The 16181-nt window shown below is 45.6% G+C and overlaps 1 protein-coding gene across 1 annotated transcript in view; it reads right to left on the bottom strand.

Moving 5' to 3' along the window:
* Positions 1-16181, bottom strand: part of LOC137538546 (phospholipase A and acyltransferase 2-like) — a 63644-nt gene that overhangs the window by 29960 nt on the left and 17503 nt on the right. Inside the window, exon 2 of the mRNA XM_068260785.1 lies at positions 3912-4011. Coding sequence (XP_068116886.1) covers positions 3912-4011 — 100 coding nt within the window. The remainder of the gene's footprint in view (positions 1-3911; positions 4012-16181) is intronic.

Raw genomic sequence — 16181 nt, 5'->3', positions numbered from 1 at the left:
ACAAAAAATAAAATTTTCTATGAACTCACCATGGCCCTCATGGAATACCTTAGCGTGTATTCTTTCCAAAATTGGGTCATTTGTGGGGTTTGTTAACTGTCCTGGCAAGTGGGGGGGGGGGGGGGGTGCTAAATTGTAAGCATCCCTGTAAAGCCTGAAGGTGCTCATTGGACTTTGGGCCCCTTAGCGCAGTTAGGGTGCACAAAAGTGCCACACATGTGGTACCACCATACTCAGGAGAAGTAGTTTAATGTGTTTTGGGGTGTATTTTTACACATACCCATGCTGGGTGGGAGAAATATCTCTGTAAATGGACAATTGTGTGTAAAAAAAAATCAAAAGATTGTCATTTACAGAGATATTTCTCCCACCCAGCATGGGTATGTGTAAAAATACACCCCAAAACACATTATACTACTTCTCCTGAGTACGGCGATACCACATGTGTGGCACTTTTTTGCACCCTAACTGCGCTAAGGGGCCCAACGTCCAATGAGTACCTTTAGGATTTCACAGGTCATTTTGAGAAATTTCATTTCAAGACTACTCCTCACGGTTTAGGGCCCCTAAAATGCCAGGACAGTATAGGAACCCCACAAATGACCCCATTTTAGAAAGAAGACACCCCAAGGTATTCCGTTAGGAGTACGGTGAGTTCATAGAAGATTTTATTTTTTGTCACAAGTTAGCGGAAATTGCTTTTTATTAGATTTTTTCACAAAGTGTCATTTTCCGCTAACTTGTGACAAAAAATAAAATCTTCTATGAACTCACCGTACTCCTAACGGAATACCTTGGGGTGTCTTCTTTCTAAAATGGGGTCATTTGTGGGGTTCCTATACTGTCCTGGCATTTTAGGGGCCCTAAACCGTGAGGAGTAGTCTTGAAATGAAATTTCTCAAAATGACCTGTGAAATCCTAAAGGTACTCATTGGACGTTGGGCCCCTTAGCGCAGTTAGGGTGCAAAAAAGTGCCACACATGTGGTATCGCCGTACTCAGGAAAAGTAGTATAATGTGTTTTGGGGTGTATTTTTACACATACCCATGCTGGGTGGGAGAAATATCTCTGTAAATGACAATCTTTTGCTTTTTTTTACACACAATTGTCCATTTACAGAGATATTTCTTCCACCCAGCATGGGTATGTGTAAAAATACACTCCAAAACACATTATACTACTTCTCCTGAGTATGGCGATACCACATGTGTGGCACTTTTTTGCACCCTAACTGCGCTAAGAGGCCCAAAGTCCAATGAGTACCTTTAGGATTTCACAGGTCATTTTGAGAAATTTGATTTCCAGACTACTCCTCACGGTTTAGGGCCCCTAAAATGCCAGGACAGTATAGGAACCCCACAAATGACCCCATTTAAGAAAGAAGACACCCCAAGGTATTCTGTTAGGAGTACGGTGAGTTCATAGAAGATTTTATTTTTTGTCACAAGTTAGCGGAAAATGACACTTTGTGAAAAAACTAATAAAAAGCAATTTCCGCTAACTTGTGACAAAAAATAAAATCTTCTATGAACTCACCGTACTCCTAACGGAATACCTTGGGGTGTCTTCTTTCTAAAATGGGGTCATTTGTGGGGTTCCTATACTGCCCTGGCATTTTAGGGGCCCTAAACCGTGAGGAGTAGTCTTGAAGCGAAATTACTCAAAATGACCTGTGAAATCCTAAAGGTACTCATTGGACTTTGGGCCCCTTAGCGCAGTTAGGGTGCAAAAAAGTGCCACACATGTGGTATTGCCGTACTCAGGAGAAGTAGTATAATGTGTTTTGGGGTGTATTTGTACACATACCCATGCTGAGTGGGAGAAAGATCTCTGTAAATGGACAATTGTGTGTAAAAAAAATCAAAAGATTGTCATTTACAGAGATATTTCTCCCACCCAGCATGGGTATGTGTAAAAATACACCCCAAAACACATTATACTACTTCTCCTGAGTACGGCAATACCACATGTGTGACCCCTTTTTGCAGCCTAGGTGCGCTAAGGGGCCCAACGTCCAATGAGCACCTTTAGGCTTTACAGGGGTGCTTACAATTTAGCACCCCCCAAAATGCCAGAACAGTAAATACACCCCACAAATGACCCCATTTTGGAAAGTAGACACTTCAAGGTATTCAGAGAGGGCTATGGTGATTCCGTGGCAGATTTCATTTTTTTTTTTGTCACAAGTTAGAAGAAATGGAATTTTTTATTTTTTATTGTCTCAAAGTGTCATTTTCCGCTAACTTGTGACAAAAAATACAATCTTCTATGAACTCACCATGCCTCTCAGTGAATACTTTGGGATGTCTTCTTTCCAAAATGGGGTAATTTGGGGGGTATTTATACTATCCTGGAATTTTAGCACCTCATGAAACATGACAGGGGGTCGGAAAAGTCAGAGATGCTGGAAAATGGGAAAATTCACTTTTGGCACCATAGTTTGTAAACGCTATAACTTTTACCCAATCCAATAAATATACACTGAATGGGTTTTTTTTAATCAAAAACATGTTTGTCCACATTTTTCGCGCTGCATGTATACAGAAATTTTACTTTATTTGAAAAATGTCAGCACAGAAAGTTAAAAAAATCATTTTTTTGCCAAAATTCATGTCTTTTTTGATGAATATAATAAAAAGTAAAAATCGCAGGAGCAATCAAATAGCACCAAAAGAAAGCTTTATTAGTGACAAGAAAAGGAGCCAAAATTCATTTAGGTGGTAGGTTGTATGAGCGAGCAATAAACCGTGAAAGCTGCAGTGGTCTGAATGGAGAAAAAGGCTCTGGTCCTTAAGGGGCGAAAAGACTGTGGTCCTTAAGTGGTTAAGGACCAGGCGAATTGGCATGGGGGGGGGGGGTGTTGGGGGGGTCAGGCAGCCAGATTCCTGCTGGGGCTTGTTGGGCATCGTGTCCCCTGTGTGGCCAGGTGTCCTCCCTGTATGCAGCAGCCTTTACTCACCTCCCAGGCTCCAGCGATGAGCCGCAGTAGACCCTCTGCTCCGGCTAGCATCTCTGCTCGTACTGACTCTCAGTTCTGGGTTGCGGCTTGATGACGTCATCAAGCCGTGACCTGGCACTGATGTCAGAGAGCGGGGATGCCGGCCAGAGCGGAGGGAAGTGCCAATCGCCGTGGAAATGCCAGGAAGGTGAGTGGATCCTCTTCTTTCCCCCGCTACCCGCCGCATCACTAAACACTATGATCCGCCGGCGATCGTAGTGATCACATGATCAGAAGCCATACGCAGTGGCTTCTGATCACTGAGGGGAGATGTCAGCTGTCATATGACAGCTTAATCTACCCTCTCGGATGTGCATGATCGCGTCAGGAGCGAAAACGACAGGCGGCGTAGATCCTATACCGCATTTGGCTAGAACAGCCACAAGTGCAACGTAGGATCTAATATAGGCGGTCCCCAAAAAGTTAACAAAAACCTGAACTGAAAATTAAGTCAAAATTAACATACGCATGTCATACTTACCTTCTGTGTAGTCTACTCATAAATTTCTTTTTCCTCTCCTACATCCTGTTGGTCCACTGTGATTGATGGAATTCTCCATCCTCCATTTTAAAAATGGTGATGAACAAGCAACAGCTTCTGGGTCAGCACACTGTTAAACTGTAATATAGCCCACTTGTGCCTTGGGAAGCATGGACATTACATTGCACATCGGATGTATTTTCTGTTATAACTGACAGCAACTGATATATTTCAGTGCTGACAAAATCTTGTCAGAACTTGTAGGAATCATAGTTAGAAGAAAATGGTAAGCTTCTAAGAGGAACGGACAATGAGGTAACTATGCAATATTAATTTGCATGTACACCATGTGTTTATTTTAAATAATCTGACTCGGTCCAGGTTCCCTTTAAGAAAATAAAACATTCTTGAATATCAAACTTCTGTATTTACCTGTCAGGTGTACAACATAGCCATCCCCTACATATATTCCCCAGTGCTGGTACAAAGGCCGGGAAAATTCAATCAGGTCTCCAAGTTGAGGGGGTGGGCCCTGAAAAGTGAAAGATACGTTAAAATATACTGTACAAAGTAAGGCAGCTCCTCTTCACTGCACTGATTCCGAACAAAGTCCATAGTGACAAGCTACACGAAATGACTGGTGCCCATATACTATAGGGTGTGTGTATAGCTGCAAGTGCCGGCACAGAGGGTTTATGAGAGGTCATGCTAGACTGCACAGCTTTCTATCTTTGTAACTTGCATACAGAAGCTCATCTCCTGCATTCATACTGTAGGTACAATAACAATGGCAGTCTGGAGAGCTTAGTGGCTAAAATAGGGCTGAAGAAGAAAACTATGCTAAACAATTAACCCTTTAAGACACAATTCTTAACTAGAGATTGTTCTTAGAACTTAGAGTAGCTAATATACTGGAGCAGGGATACATTGTGACTGTAATACAACTTAAAAACTGTTTTAAAAATATATACTTATCTGGGTTTATATATTATTAATAATTCTTTAAAACTTGCTTGTGACAATAAATTGAGTTTGGCAATTTCAGGAACCCCTAAATTCATTATCTGGGGTAGTTCATGAGGTACACTGGGATGCGAAAGTTTGGGCAACCTTGTTAATCTCCATGATTTTCCTGTATAAATCTTTGGTTGCTACGATACAAAATGTCAGTTAAATATATCATATAGGAGACACACACAGTGATATTTGAGAAGTGTGCAATAATTGTTTAAACAAAATTAGGCAGGTGCATAAATTTGTGCACCACAAAAAATAAATGAAATCAATATTTAGTAGATCCACCTTTTGCAGAAATTACAGCCTCTAAATGCTTCCTGTAGGTTCCAATGAGAGTCTGGATTCTGGTTGAAGGTATTTTGGACCATTCCTCTTTACAAAACATCTCTAGTTCATTCAGGTTTGATGGCTTCCGAGCATGGACAGCTATCTTTAACTGACAACACAGATTTTCAATTATATTCAGGTCTGAGGACTGAGATGGCCATTCCAGAATGCTGTACTTGTTCCTCTGCATGAATGCCTTAGTGGATTTTGAGCAGTGTTTAGGGTTGTTGTCTTGTTGAAAGATCCAGCCCCGGCGCAGCTTCAGCTTTGTTTGCTGCTTCGGCAGACCGTGAATGAACGCATTCACACTCGTGAAAATGGCGCAGAACTCGTGGTTGGGTCGTGAATAGCGGAAGTAGGCAGAAGTGACTTTCCTGGCTAAATCATGGCCCCCCAGCCAGGCCCTAGCAACCAATCACAGGAGGGGAGGTTATGCCCTTCCCTCCTGCATGTAAAGCGGCGGACATGATGGAAAAGCTCTGTCCTTGCTAGACTCTGGTACTGAGAGGATCATCTCCAGGCCATTGTTCCTTCAGCAAGCGCGTTTTCTGTGTCAAAACCCAGAATTTTACTGCTAACAGTGCTCTTATATTGTACTTGTCAGTTGTATTTAGTTAGCTAGCCAGCGAGTCATTGCTGTAGTCAGAGTGTACTGTTGATTAGTGTGTTTAGTGCAGGCAGGCAGGTTTATAGTGCTCACTTGTATTCAGCTAGCCAGTCATACACTTCAGCCACTACTTACAGACCGTCACACTGCCACTGCTGGTCATTCATTAAGTTTCATTAATGACATTGTGTACTGTGCTCACTGCTATTATTCATCTAATTTGGCAGTGATACCCTTCAGTTAGGTTGTACTCTGCTCACTGCTCACTGGTATTATTCATCTCATTTGGCAGTGATACCCTTCAGTTAGGTTGTACTCTGCTCACTACTCACTGGTATTAATCATCTCATTTGGCAGTGATACCCTTCAGTTAGGTTGTACTCTGCTCACTGCTCACTGGTATTATTCATCTCATTTGGCAGTGATACACTTCAGTTAGGTTGTACTCTGCTCACTGCTCACTGGTATTAATCATCTCATTTGGCAGTGATACCCTTCACTTAGGTTGTACTCTGCTTACTGGTATTAATCATCTCATTTGGCAGTGATACCCTTCACTTAGGTTGTACTCTGCTCACTGCTCACTGGTATTAATCATCTCATTTGGCAGTGATACCCTTCAGTTAGGTTGTACTCTGCTCACTGGTATTATTCATCTCATTTGGCAGTGATACCCTTCAGTTAGGTTGTACTCTGCTCACTGGTATTAATCATCTCATTACCCAGTGATACCCTTCACTTACATTGTACTCTGTTCACTGGTATTAATCATCTCATCACCCAGTGATACCCTTCAGTTGGGTTGTACTGTGCTCACTGCTCACTGGTATTATTCATCTCATTTGGCAATTATACCCTTCACTTAGGTTGTACTGTGCTCACTGCTCACTGGTATTAATCATCTCATTAACCAGTGATACCCTTCAGTTACGTTGTACTCTGCTCACTGGTATTAATCATCTCATTACCCAGTGATACCCTTCACTTAGGTTGTACTGCTTACTGCTATTATTCAGCTGGTTAGCCAGTGATTCGCTTCAGTTACTATTTACAGACAGTCAGACTGCCACTGCAGTTCGTTCACCACGTTTCGTGAGCCCATCATGAGTTTCTCACAGACCTCCGCTGTGAGCAGCACTCCCAACAGCAGCAACAGCCAACGCCCCACGCAAGTTATGACCTCCTCCCCAGCAGCCAGTGGTCAGCAGCCCTCCCTGGACGAGAGCGTTTGTGTCCCTCGGTCCGGCGTCTGGGCGATTATTGAGGGCTGCCGTTGAGGAGATGATGGGGCCTGATGTGGAGGAGGATGTTGGGCTCGGGCCAGCATCCCTAGTTTATGTTGAGGACAATGAGGGGTCTGTGTCTGGGGATGTTGGGGTGGCAGAGGTTGTGGGGGGTCAGGAGAAGAGTTCTATGATGATGATGATCGGGACCATCTGAATGTGCCTCAGACCCCGGAAAACATGTTGTATCTTGTGTTTAGGTACTAAAATCTGCGTTCCCACTGCCCAGGTCCACGGATGCATATAATTTTTTGGGCAGCACTATCAAGCTGTGGTACTATCAGTGAGTTGCCATGGTCCTTCTGTGCTGCTGCACTGCCGTGGTCCTTCTGTGCTGCCGCACTAACCGTCCACTTTGTCCTCCTGACTCAGTCGCTGCTAAAGTCTGCCTTCACACCCTTCACACTGCCCGGGTCCACTGACAACTCTGCAGTCATGTCCTTGCAATCGCTGCAAAAAAAAAAAAATTATAATAATTAAAAAAAAAAAATTATATATATATATATATATATATATATATATATAAACCTGTCTGGGTCTTTTTGGCGTCAGGCTCAGCTACTCATCCTGGTGGCTGCAGTGCGGCAGGAAAACCTCCAGCACATCCCCTGCTTGGCCCACGTGCTGAATCTTGTGTTGCAGCGCTTCCTGCGATGAATGACCTGCTGCAAGATGCCCGGGAGGCGGTACGGTTTTTCTGCCGCTCAGACACTGCCTCTGCACTCCTGTCCACCTTACAGCAGCAATATGGCAAGCCACACCGCCTGATAATAGATATGCCAACTCGCTGGAATTCAACTCGGGCCATGTTGGAGCGGCTGTGTCAGCAGCACAGGCTGGATCTTAACCCTCTTGGCGGTATGAAAAATTCCGCCAGGAGGCAGCGCGGCAGTTTTTTGTTTTTTTTGTTTTTGTTTAATCATGTAGTGAGCCCAGGGCTCGCTACATGATAGCCTTCGGCGATCTCCGATCAGGAAATCCCGTTCAAAGAACGGGATTTCCTGCAGGGCTGCCCCCGTCGCCGTGGCGGGATGACGTCACCGACGTCGTGACGTCTTTGGGAGTCCCGATCCACCCCTCGGCGCTGCCTGCCACTGATTGGCCAGGCAGCGCTCGGGGTCTGGGGGGGGGGGTGCGCGCCGCAACGGATAGCGGCGATCGGGCACGGGGCGGCGGCGATCGGTGTGCTGGCGCAGCTAGCAAAGTGCTAGCTGCGTCCAGCAAAAAAAAATTAAGAAAATCCGCCCAGCAGGGCCGGAGAAAACCTCCTGCGCGGCTTACCCCGAACTACGATCGGGGTTACCGCCAGGAAGGTTAAGGTGGCCACACACCATACAATTTTTTTAAAATATCTGTTCAATTCAAGGATTGCAATCAATTTCTCTGACTGATTGTAACATGTCAAAAATCTGACCATTGTACCACACACGTATGTTCAATTTTTCTTCAATTATGATAAAAATGATTGGAAACTGAGAAAGTTGCTTGGGTGTATATATTAATAAACTGACAATCTTCCACACAACATTCAGTTTTCATAAAAATTGATCAGAAAAATCCAGCACTCCTGATCAACTTTTATCGAATAAAAACGGGAATCCAATCGGATTTCTTGCTTGAATGAAAAAAAAAGCTTTCGATTTCTCTGGAAATCCAATGTTATTTATCGAATTACTGTAAAATCGGATCATTTTATTGTATCGTGTGTGGCCACCTTTAGGGCCTACATGTTATGGTGGCCACTAATGATCCAATCTTTTTCATCCAATCTTACCATTTCTATATAATATAAGGGAACTGCCTATAGTATCCAATTAATATATTTCATCAGTTTACTCTTCTACAACATAGATTTGGTAAGATTGGATGATTAGTGGCCACCCTTAGACCCAAGTGTCCCCAGCAAACAGCAAGTCCCCATCATCAGTGCAACTCAGTGGACATTGATGCAGCAAGTATGCCTGGTGCTGAGTCCCTTCCTGAAGGCAAGCAAGATGGTCAGCGAGGAGCGGGCCTCCGTGTGTCAGTGGGTGCTCATGGTTTGCCTGCTGGACCAGACAATGTGCAATTTAATTGAGCATGGGGAGGCAGCCCTGAGGCAGCTGGCCACCTTTAGGGCCTACATGTTATGCTGGCCACTAATGATCCAATCCTTTTCATCCAATCTTACCATTTCTATCTAATATAAGGGAACTGCCTATAGTATCCAATTAAAATACTACATCAGTTTACTCTTCTACTACATAGATTTGGTAAGATTGGATGAAAAAGATTGGATGATTAGTGGCCACCCTTGACCCAAGTGTGTCCAGCAAACAGCAAGTCCCCATCATCAGTGCAACTCAGTTGACATTGATGCAGCAAGTATGCCTGGTGCGGAGTCCCTTCCTGTAGGCAAGCAAGATGGTCAGCGAGGAGCGGGCCTCCATGTGTCAGTGGGTGCCCTTGGTTTGCCTGCTGGACCAGACAATGTGCAATTTAATTGAGCATGGGGAGGCAGCCCTGAGGCAGCTGGATAAGGAGCAGATGGCAGCACAAGAGGGCTCACAGGTAGTGGAGGAGTTGGGAGGTCCCTAACCTGAATGCTGAGGAGGAGGAGCAGAGCGCTGCAGGTGTTATATGGGGATTGCGGCTTGGGGAGGACGACACGGCACAAGAAGAGGACAGGCATGTGATATGGGATGACGAGGACGATGAAGATCTTGCTGCCAAGGCCCACTTGTTTCCCATGGGTGTGCACATGTTGCGCTGCCTTCCTGGCCCCTATTGTCAGACACAGGGGGACATGAAGTGGCTGCTGCAATGTGTTAACCATGCCTGCCTTTCTAAAGAAAGTTACTACCTGCCTACCTTGGTTCATTTTTCGGCTGTGGTACTACCAGGGAGTTGCCATGGTCCTTCTGTGCCGCCGAACTGACCGTCTGCTTTTTCTTCCTAACTGAGTCGCTACTACACTCTGCGTTCACACTGGCCAGGTCCACTGACGCATCTAATTTTTTGGGCAGGACTATTACACTGTGGTACTACCAGTGAGTTGCCATGGTTCTTCTGTGCTGCCAAACTGACCGTCCGCTTTGTCCTCCTGACTCATTCGCTACTACACTCTGCGTTCACACTGCCCGGGTCACCGGACGCATTTAATTTTTTTGGGCAGCACTATTACACTGTGCTACTACCAGTGAGTTGCCATGGTCCTTCTGTGCTGCCGCACTGACCGGCCGCTTTGACCTCCTGACTCAATCGCTACTAAAGTCTGCATTCACACTGCCCGGGTCCACTGACAACTCTGCTGTTATGTCATTGCTAATTGCTGCAAACCCCCCCCCCCCCCCCCAAAAATTACAAAAACCTCTCTGGGTCTTTTTGGCATCAGCCACTCGTCCTCCTCCAGTGGTACCATCACCGCCAAGTGCCAGCGGGACTCACATTCACCTCTGTGATTGCCTGTTTAAAACCACTTATAACCAATTAATAGCCCCATTTCTCAAAAACAACAAATTGTTTTTGGAATTTTTTTAGTTTAAGTTGTAGTCCCTTATCACCTTGATAATCCATGCAATTTGGGGGATTGTAGCATGTATGGGGGCTTTGCTATTAACGTTAAAAGAAAATCCGGATCCGGCCATGGATCCGGCTGTGATTGCCTCATTCACGACCGAAAATCGGCGTCGTGGCGTGGAGGCATTTCATAAATCGGAACCAATCATGCCGGAGGCAGATTTTTTTTTAACAACGGCCATGGTTGCCGAATTCGTGGATGGAGACATCCAAGCATCACTGCTTGTTATATGTCTGAACTTGGCCCCCAGTAGCTGTTCCCATCCCACATGTACTAGTGGTGTAACAGTTGCAGGGACATGGTATCTGGCCGCGGCTGCCTCCTCCTCTATATGACAATGCACTGTAGATGGTAGACAGTCTCTCCATTCATTTCAGCAGAAAGGTCATACAGGGCAGCACAGTGCCATGGTGGATAGCACTCTTGCTTTGCAGCAGTGGGCTGCTTGTTGGAATCTGGACCAGGACAGGACACTAATTATATGTAGTTTGTATGTTCACACCATGTTTGCATGCGTTTCCTCCTGGCAACCTGGTCTCCTCCCTCATTCCAAAAACATACATACCTAAGTGAATTGGCCCTAGACTGTGATAGGAACATATGACTATGGTAGGGATTAGATTGTGAGCCCCTCTGAGGGACAGCTAGTGACAAGACTATATGCTGTGTTAAGTACTGTGTGGAAGACGACATCACTAAATAATTATTCATATTACAGTATTACTACTCTTTTGTATCCGTGAGGCTTTACTTTTACCCCAGATCATCAATTTATATGATCAGCGTGCTTTAACTGATTGCATTTTGCCGCACTTGGTGCTCTTAATTTGCTATAATACATTTCTGAACCTAAGGGATCTATTTTAGATGCGCAATAGGTATTTTTTTTATAATAACATCTTTATTCAAAGTGATTATGGCAGGTTTTTATTGCTATTTTTAAATCAACTTAAACATCTGAATAGTGTACATATTGTTGTGAGTTTTTCTCTCTCTAAGGGCCTTGTCACTCCAGAGAGCATTTTTTGGGTTGTTTTCTGTTTAAGAAAAAATGTTTCCATTGACTTGCATTACAATCATGGCAAAATCAAGGCAAAATAGCTGCGATCGCGATTGTTTGAAAAATCGCGATTGCTGCAATTTTAATGCAAGTCAATGGGAGCATTATTTTTTTTAAAACGAAAAGACCAGTAAAACGCTCTCCAGTGTGTTTCCAACCTAACTGAAATGGGGTAAAAGAGGTACTGGTTTAAAGGACAACTGCAGTGAGAGGTATATGAAGGCTGCAATGTTTATTTCCTTTTAAGCAATACCAGTTACCTGGCTATCCTTCTGATCCTTTGTCTCTAATAATTTAAGCCAAAGCCCCTGAACAAGCATGAAGCAGATAAGGGGTTTCTGACATTTCTGTCAAATCTGACAGGATTAGTTGCATGTTGTTCCTGGTTTTATTTGGACACTACTGCAGCTAAATGGACAAGCAGGGCTGCCAGGCAACTTGTATTACTTAAAGAGAACCCGAGGCGGGGTTCTTACATCGCAATCCCCATACAGGGGCCCTGCACGCTGCGAGACCCCATAAAACACAGCCGCGCTATGCGGCTGTGTTTACCTCACTAATGTCAGTCTCCGCTCTGGCCCGCCTCCTGAATCACTCCGGTCCCCGCCCGCGTCCCTTCCCTCCAATCAGCGGCGAGGGAAGGGACGTGGGCGGGGACCGGAGCGATTCTGGAGACGGGGGAGCGGCGAGACTGGCATTAGTGAGGTAAACAAAGCGCGCTGCGACACGCTGCGTGTCGACAGCGCGGCTGTGATTAATGGGGTCTCACAGCGCGCAGGGGGGGCTTTGGAGGAAGCTACATAGCAACAGAGGCTGGGCTCTATAGGCAGACCCAGCCTCTGTATGGGGATTGCGATGTAAGAACCCCGCCTCGGGTTCTCTTTAAAAGGAAATCAATATGGCAGCCTACATATATGTCTTAATACAGTTGTCCTTTAAAAGGGGTACTCACTACTCATACATTAATATTCACATTTTTAACATACCATAAGGCAATTCACAAATATGTACTGTATGTAGAAACTCTGAAATGTAGTAAATTATTTTGGCACTAGTGACCTTAGCCCGTTTAAAAACGGGCTAGGTCTGTCACTGCGCATGCACCCGCACATTTCCGTCGCGCACGCTCCCCGCAAGCATGCACGGCGCAGGTGTGCGCGCCACGCCCGCCCACCTGCGCACGCCCGCCCAATTGCCCGTCATCCCTTGTCACGCATCCCTCTCCCTCAGTGTCTCTGCGTCCCTGCACATGCTCAGGGCGCAAATGGGACAAACACAGGGACATGGAACGCAGAGACACTTAGGGATTATTATAGAGGATTGTATTTTAATTTGCTATGACACTGGAATCACAAGGGGACAAAGGCTACATAGAGGACACAGTAGAAGCACAGGGGAGCAAAGGTGGCACAGGATACAGAGAAGGCACAGGGGTGCAAAGGCAGAGAGGTTAGCGTAAGGAGCAGTGGCAGAGAGGTTAGCATTAGGTGCGTCGGCAGAGAGGTTAGAGTTAGGTGCAGCGGTAGAGAGGTCAGAGTTAAGTATAGTGGTAGGGAGGTCAGCCCCCCCAGTATAGGGGCCATAGAGCCCCAAACATAGAAAGCCAGGGAAACCCCCAGGATAAATACCACAGAGCACCCCCCCCCCCAAGTATATGGTTAGCCCCCCCCCCCCCCCCCCCCGTTTAGGTAGCCATTAAAACTCCCAGTACATGTGGTGGGAGAGAGGAGGCAGGGAGCCCCCAATATAGGGTATGCAGGGAGGGAAGGGTGACATAACTCACCGCGCCTGATAACATTGATGCTTTATCAAACAGAAAGAAAAGTTTATGTAGTTCCTGTCATTTTCAAAGATTCACATAAATTGGGAAGTAACTGAGGATAAGGGAAGTCATGCTCGTTATGGATCCTGATTATACACAATGTTCGAAAAATTAAAGGAACAATTTGAAAACACATCAAAGCTAAATGGTAAAAAACATGCTATATCTGATATGGACTGGTTAATGTGTTAGGAACGAAAGGATGCTACATCGTTTGATGGTAATGAAAAATATCAACCTACAGAGAGCTGAATTTAAAGACACCCCAAAAATCAAAGTAAAAAACTAATACAGCAGGCTAGTGTCAACATTTCATTGCAGCAAATCAAAATCATACTTGTTCTTTCTATGGCCCCCATGTGCTTGTGTGCATGTATGACAACATCAGGGCATGCTCCTAATGAAACAATGGTTGGTGTCCTGGGTGAATTCTTCCCAGATCTGAACCAGGCCATCACTGAGCTCCTGGACAATCTGAGATACAAAATGGCAGTGTCAGACAGACCTGGACATAATGTCCCAGAGGTGTTCTATTGGATTTAGGTCAGGCGAGTGTGGTGGCCAGTCAGCGTTATCAATAAACTCATTATTCAGGAACAGCTTGCATACTCTTGCCACATGGCTGTCAAGGTGCTACTGTCTAGCCTGTAGAGCTCTGTATGTCCCTCTACGAGTATGTGTCCCCAGACCATCACTGACCCACCGCCACACTGATCAGGCTGAACAATGTTGCCAGCAGTTTAACATTCTCCTCGGCTTCACTACACATTTATACATCTGTCACTTGTGCTTATGGTGGACCTGGACCAATTCTGATATTCTATGACAAAGGCCAATCAAGCTCCACAGTTCTCGGCAGTGAGCACAGAGGAAATTGGGCCCTTTGCCCATTCTCATAAATTCTGTTTCTGATTGTATGGTCAGAGACAGTCACACCATTGTCCTGCAGGGGATCATTTTGTAGGGCTCAAGCAGTGTTCATCCTGTTCCTCTTAGCCCAAATGAGCAGATACTGGTCCTGCTGATGGGTTAAAGACCTTCTATGACCCTGTCCAGATGCCTTAACTGCCTGTCTCTTGAAAACGTCTCCCTGCCCCTGAGAGAGAGTGTGCTGAGAGATGCAGCAAACCTTATGGCAGGTATTGATATGCCATCTTGGACAGACAGGTCAGGTCAGGTCAGCTTGATAGTGTACTGGTAAGGTGGTTTCCTTTGATGTAGGATTTTAGCCGTTCAAATCCCGGCTCAAGCCAGTATGTTATGGCCCATACTGTGAGTATGGCGCGCGCGCCCCGAAATGTCGCTACTCGAAGCTGTCGCCGGGCGATTGGCGCGGTCAATCGCCTGGCGACAGTTGCCACCACAACTTTGCCGCAACTGTCGCTAGTCCGCATGTGTATGCGGACTAGCGACAGCAACCAATAGGGAATGCACAGAGCTTCCGGCGGGGGGGAGGGACGTCGGCGACAGCTTTCATCACGTCAGTAATCCCTCTTCCGCCGTGTGTATGCGGAGGGACTCGACGACGAAGTGTCGCCAATGTGTCGCGCACACACTCCCGTGTGCTAGCGACGAGGGACAAAAGTAGCCCGTGCATATGGGCCATTAAACAATGAGAAGGCTCTCTAATGATCCTGGTCGCCCATGGAGCACACCTTAAAGTGAACTTGAAATGAAATAAATGCATGCATTTATACTTGCTGGGAACTTCCTCCAGCCTCCCTCTCTGTCTCCTAGGGCTGCCCCGATCACCCGCTGGCTGGCTTATAACTCTCTTCAGTCAGGCTTTGTTGCACATGCCCATCCATGCATGCACTCCTGTCGTGCATGCACATGTGCGATGAAGTGCAATTGAAGAAAGTTACGAGCCGGCCAACAGGCAATTGGAACGGCCCCTAATGGCAGCAAGAGAGCCCACAGCCTAAAGGGGGCTGGAGAAAGCCCAGAGTACGTATAAATGCATTTATTTATTTCATCTCAGGTACACTTAAAGTGGCTACAGCTCTGGCGCTTTGAGTCAGCCAAGAGAAAAGCATGATATAAATGTTCTGTATCGTCCCTTGTCTGCTGAGTCCAGTTATAGCCACATGCCACCAATGACTTTGGCCATAGCCAAATACAAAACAAGTGAAAAACCTGTTAGAAAAAATGGGAAGGAAAAAATGTCAGTTACCTCCAACTGTTAAATCATTTCTGTTTTGGATGTAGTCTTATTGTTGCCCCTTGTAACACCAACGCAGCTGAAACCAATCAACCTGATCAGATCAATATCTAAGATGTTTCATTAACTTGAAGCTATACTCTGATTAAAAAGTGTTCGTTTAATTTCTTTTAAAGTTTACTTTTATATATTGAAGTGGTTTATGTGCTGATATAGCTGTATAATAATAGTCCCTAGTATCCAGCACCGGCTGGGATCGCCTGATACATGTGGTGGCTGGTTGCTGGAGCAACTGGCTGAAAAAGAATAAATCCCCCGCTCTAAATACTTACCGAGCCTCCAGCGATGTCTAGCAGCCTTCCTCTTGCTCCTAGTAGAGTTGGGCCGAACCTCCGATTTTAGGTTCGCGAACGCGGAAGGTTCGGTTCGCGTTAAAGTTCGCGAACCGCAATAGACTTCAATGGGGATGCGAACTTTGAAAAATAAAAATAATTATGCTGGCCACAAAAGTGATGGAAAAGATGTTTCAAGGGGTCTAACACCTGGAGGGGGGCATGGCAAAGTGGGATACATGCCAAAAGTACCGGGGAAAAATCTGGATTTGACGCAAAGCAGCGTTTTAAGGGCAGAAATCACATTGAATGTTCACAGAACAGGTATGCAGTGGCAGGTTCACTGAACACAACAGGTATGCAGTGGCGGGTTCACTGAACAGGTATACAGTGGCGGGTCCACTGAACAGAACAGGTATGCAGTGGCGGGTTCACTAAACAGAACAGGTATACAGTGGCGGGTTCACTGAACAGGTATACAGTGGCAGGTCCACTGAACAGAACAGGTATGCAGTGGCGGGTTCACTGAACAGG

Source organism: Hyperolius riggenbachi, chromosome 11, assembly GCF_040937935.1.
Source record: "Hyperolius riggenbachi isolate aHypRig1 chromosome 11, aHypRig1.pri, whole genome shotgun sequence".
In the NCBI taxonomy this organism is placed as follows: Eukaryota; Metazoa; Chordata; class Amphibia; order Anura; family Hyperoliidae; genus Hyperolius; species Hyperolius riggenbachi.
This window is presented reverse-complemented; position numbering and strand designations above follow the sequence as displayed.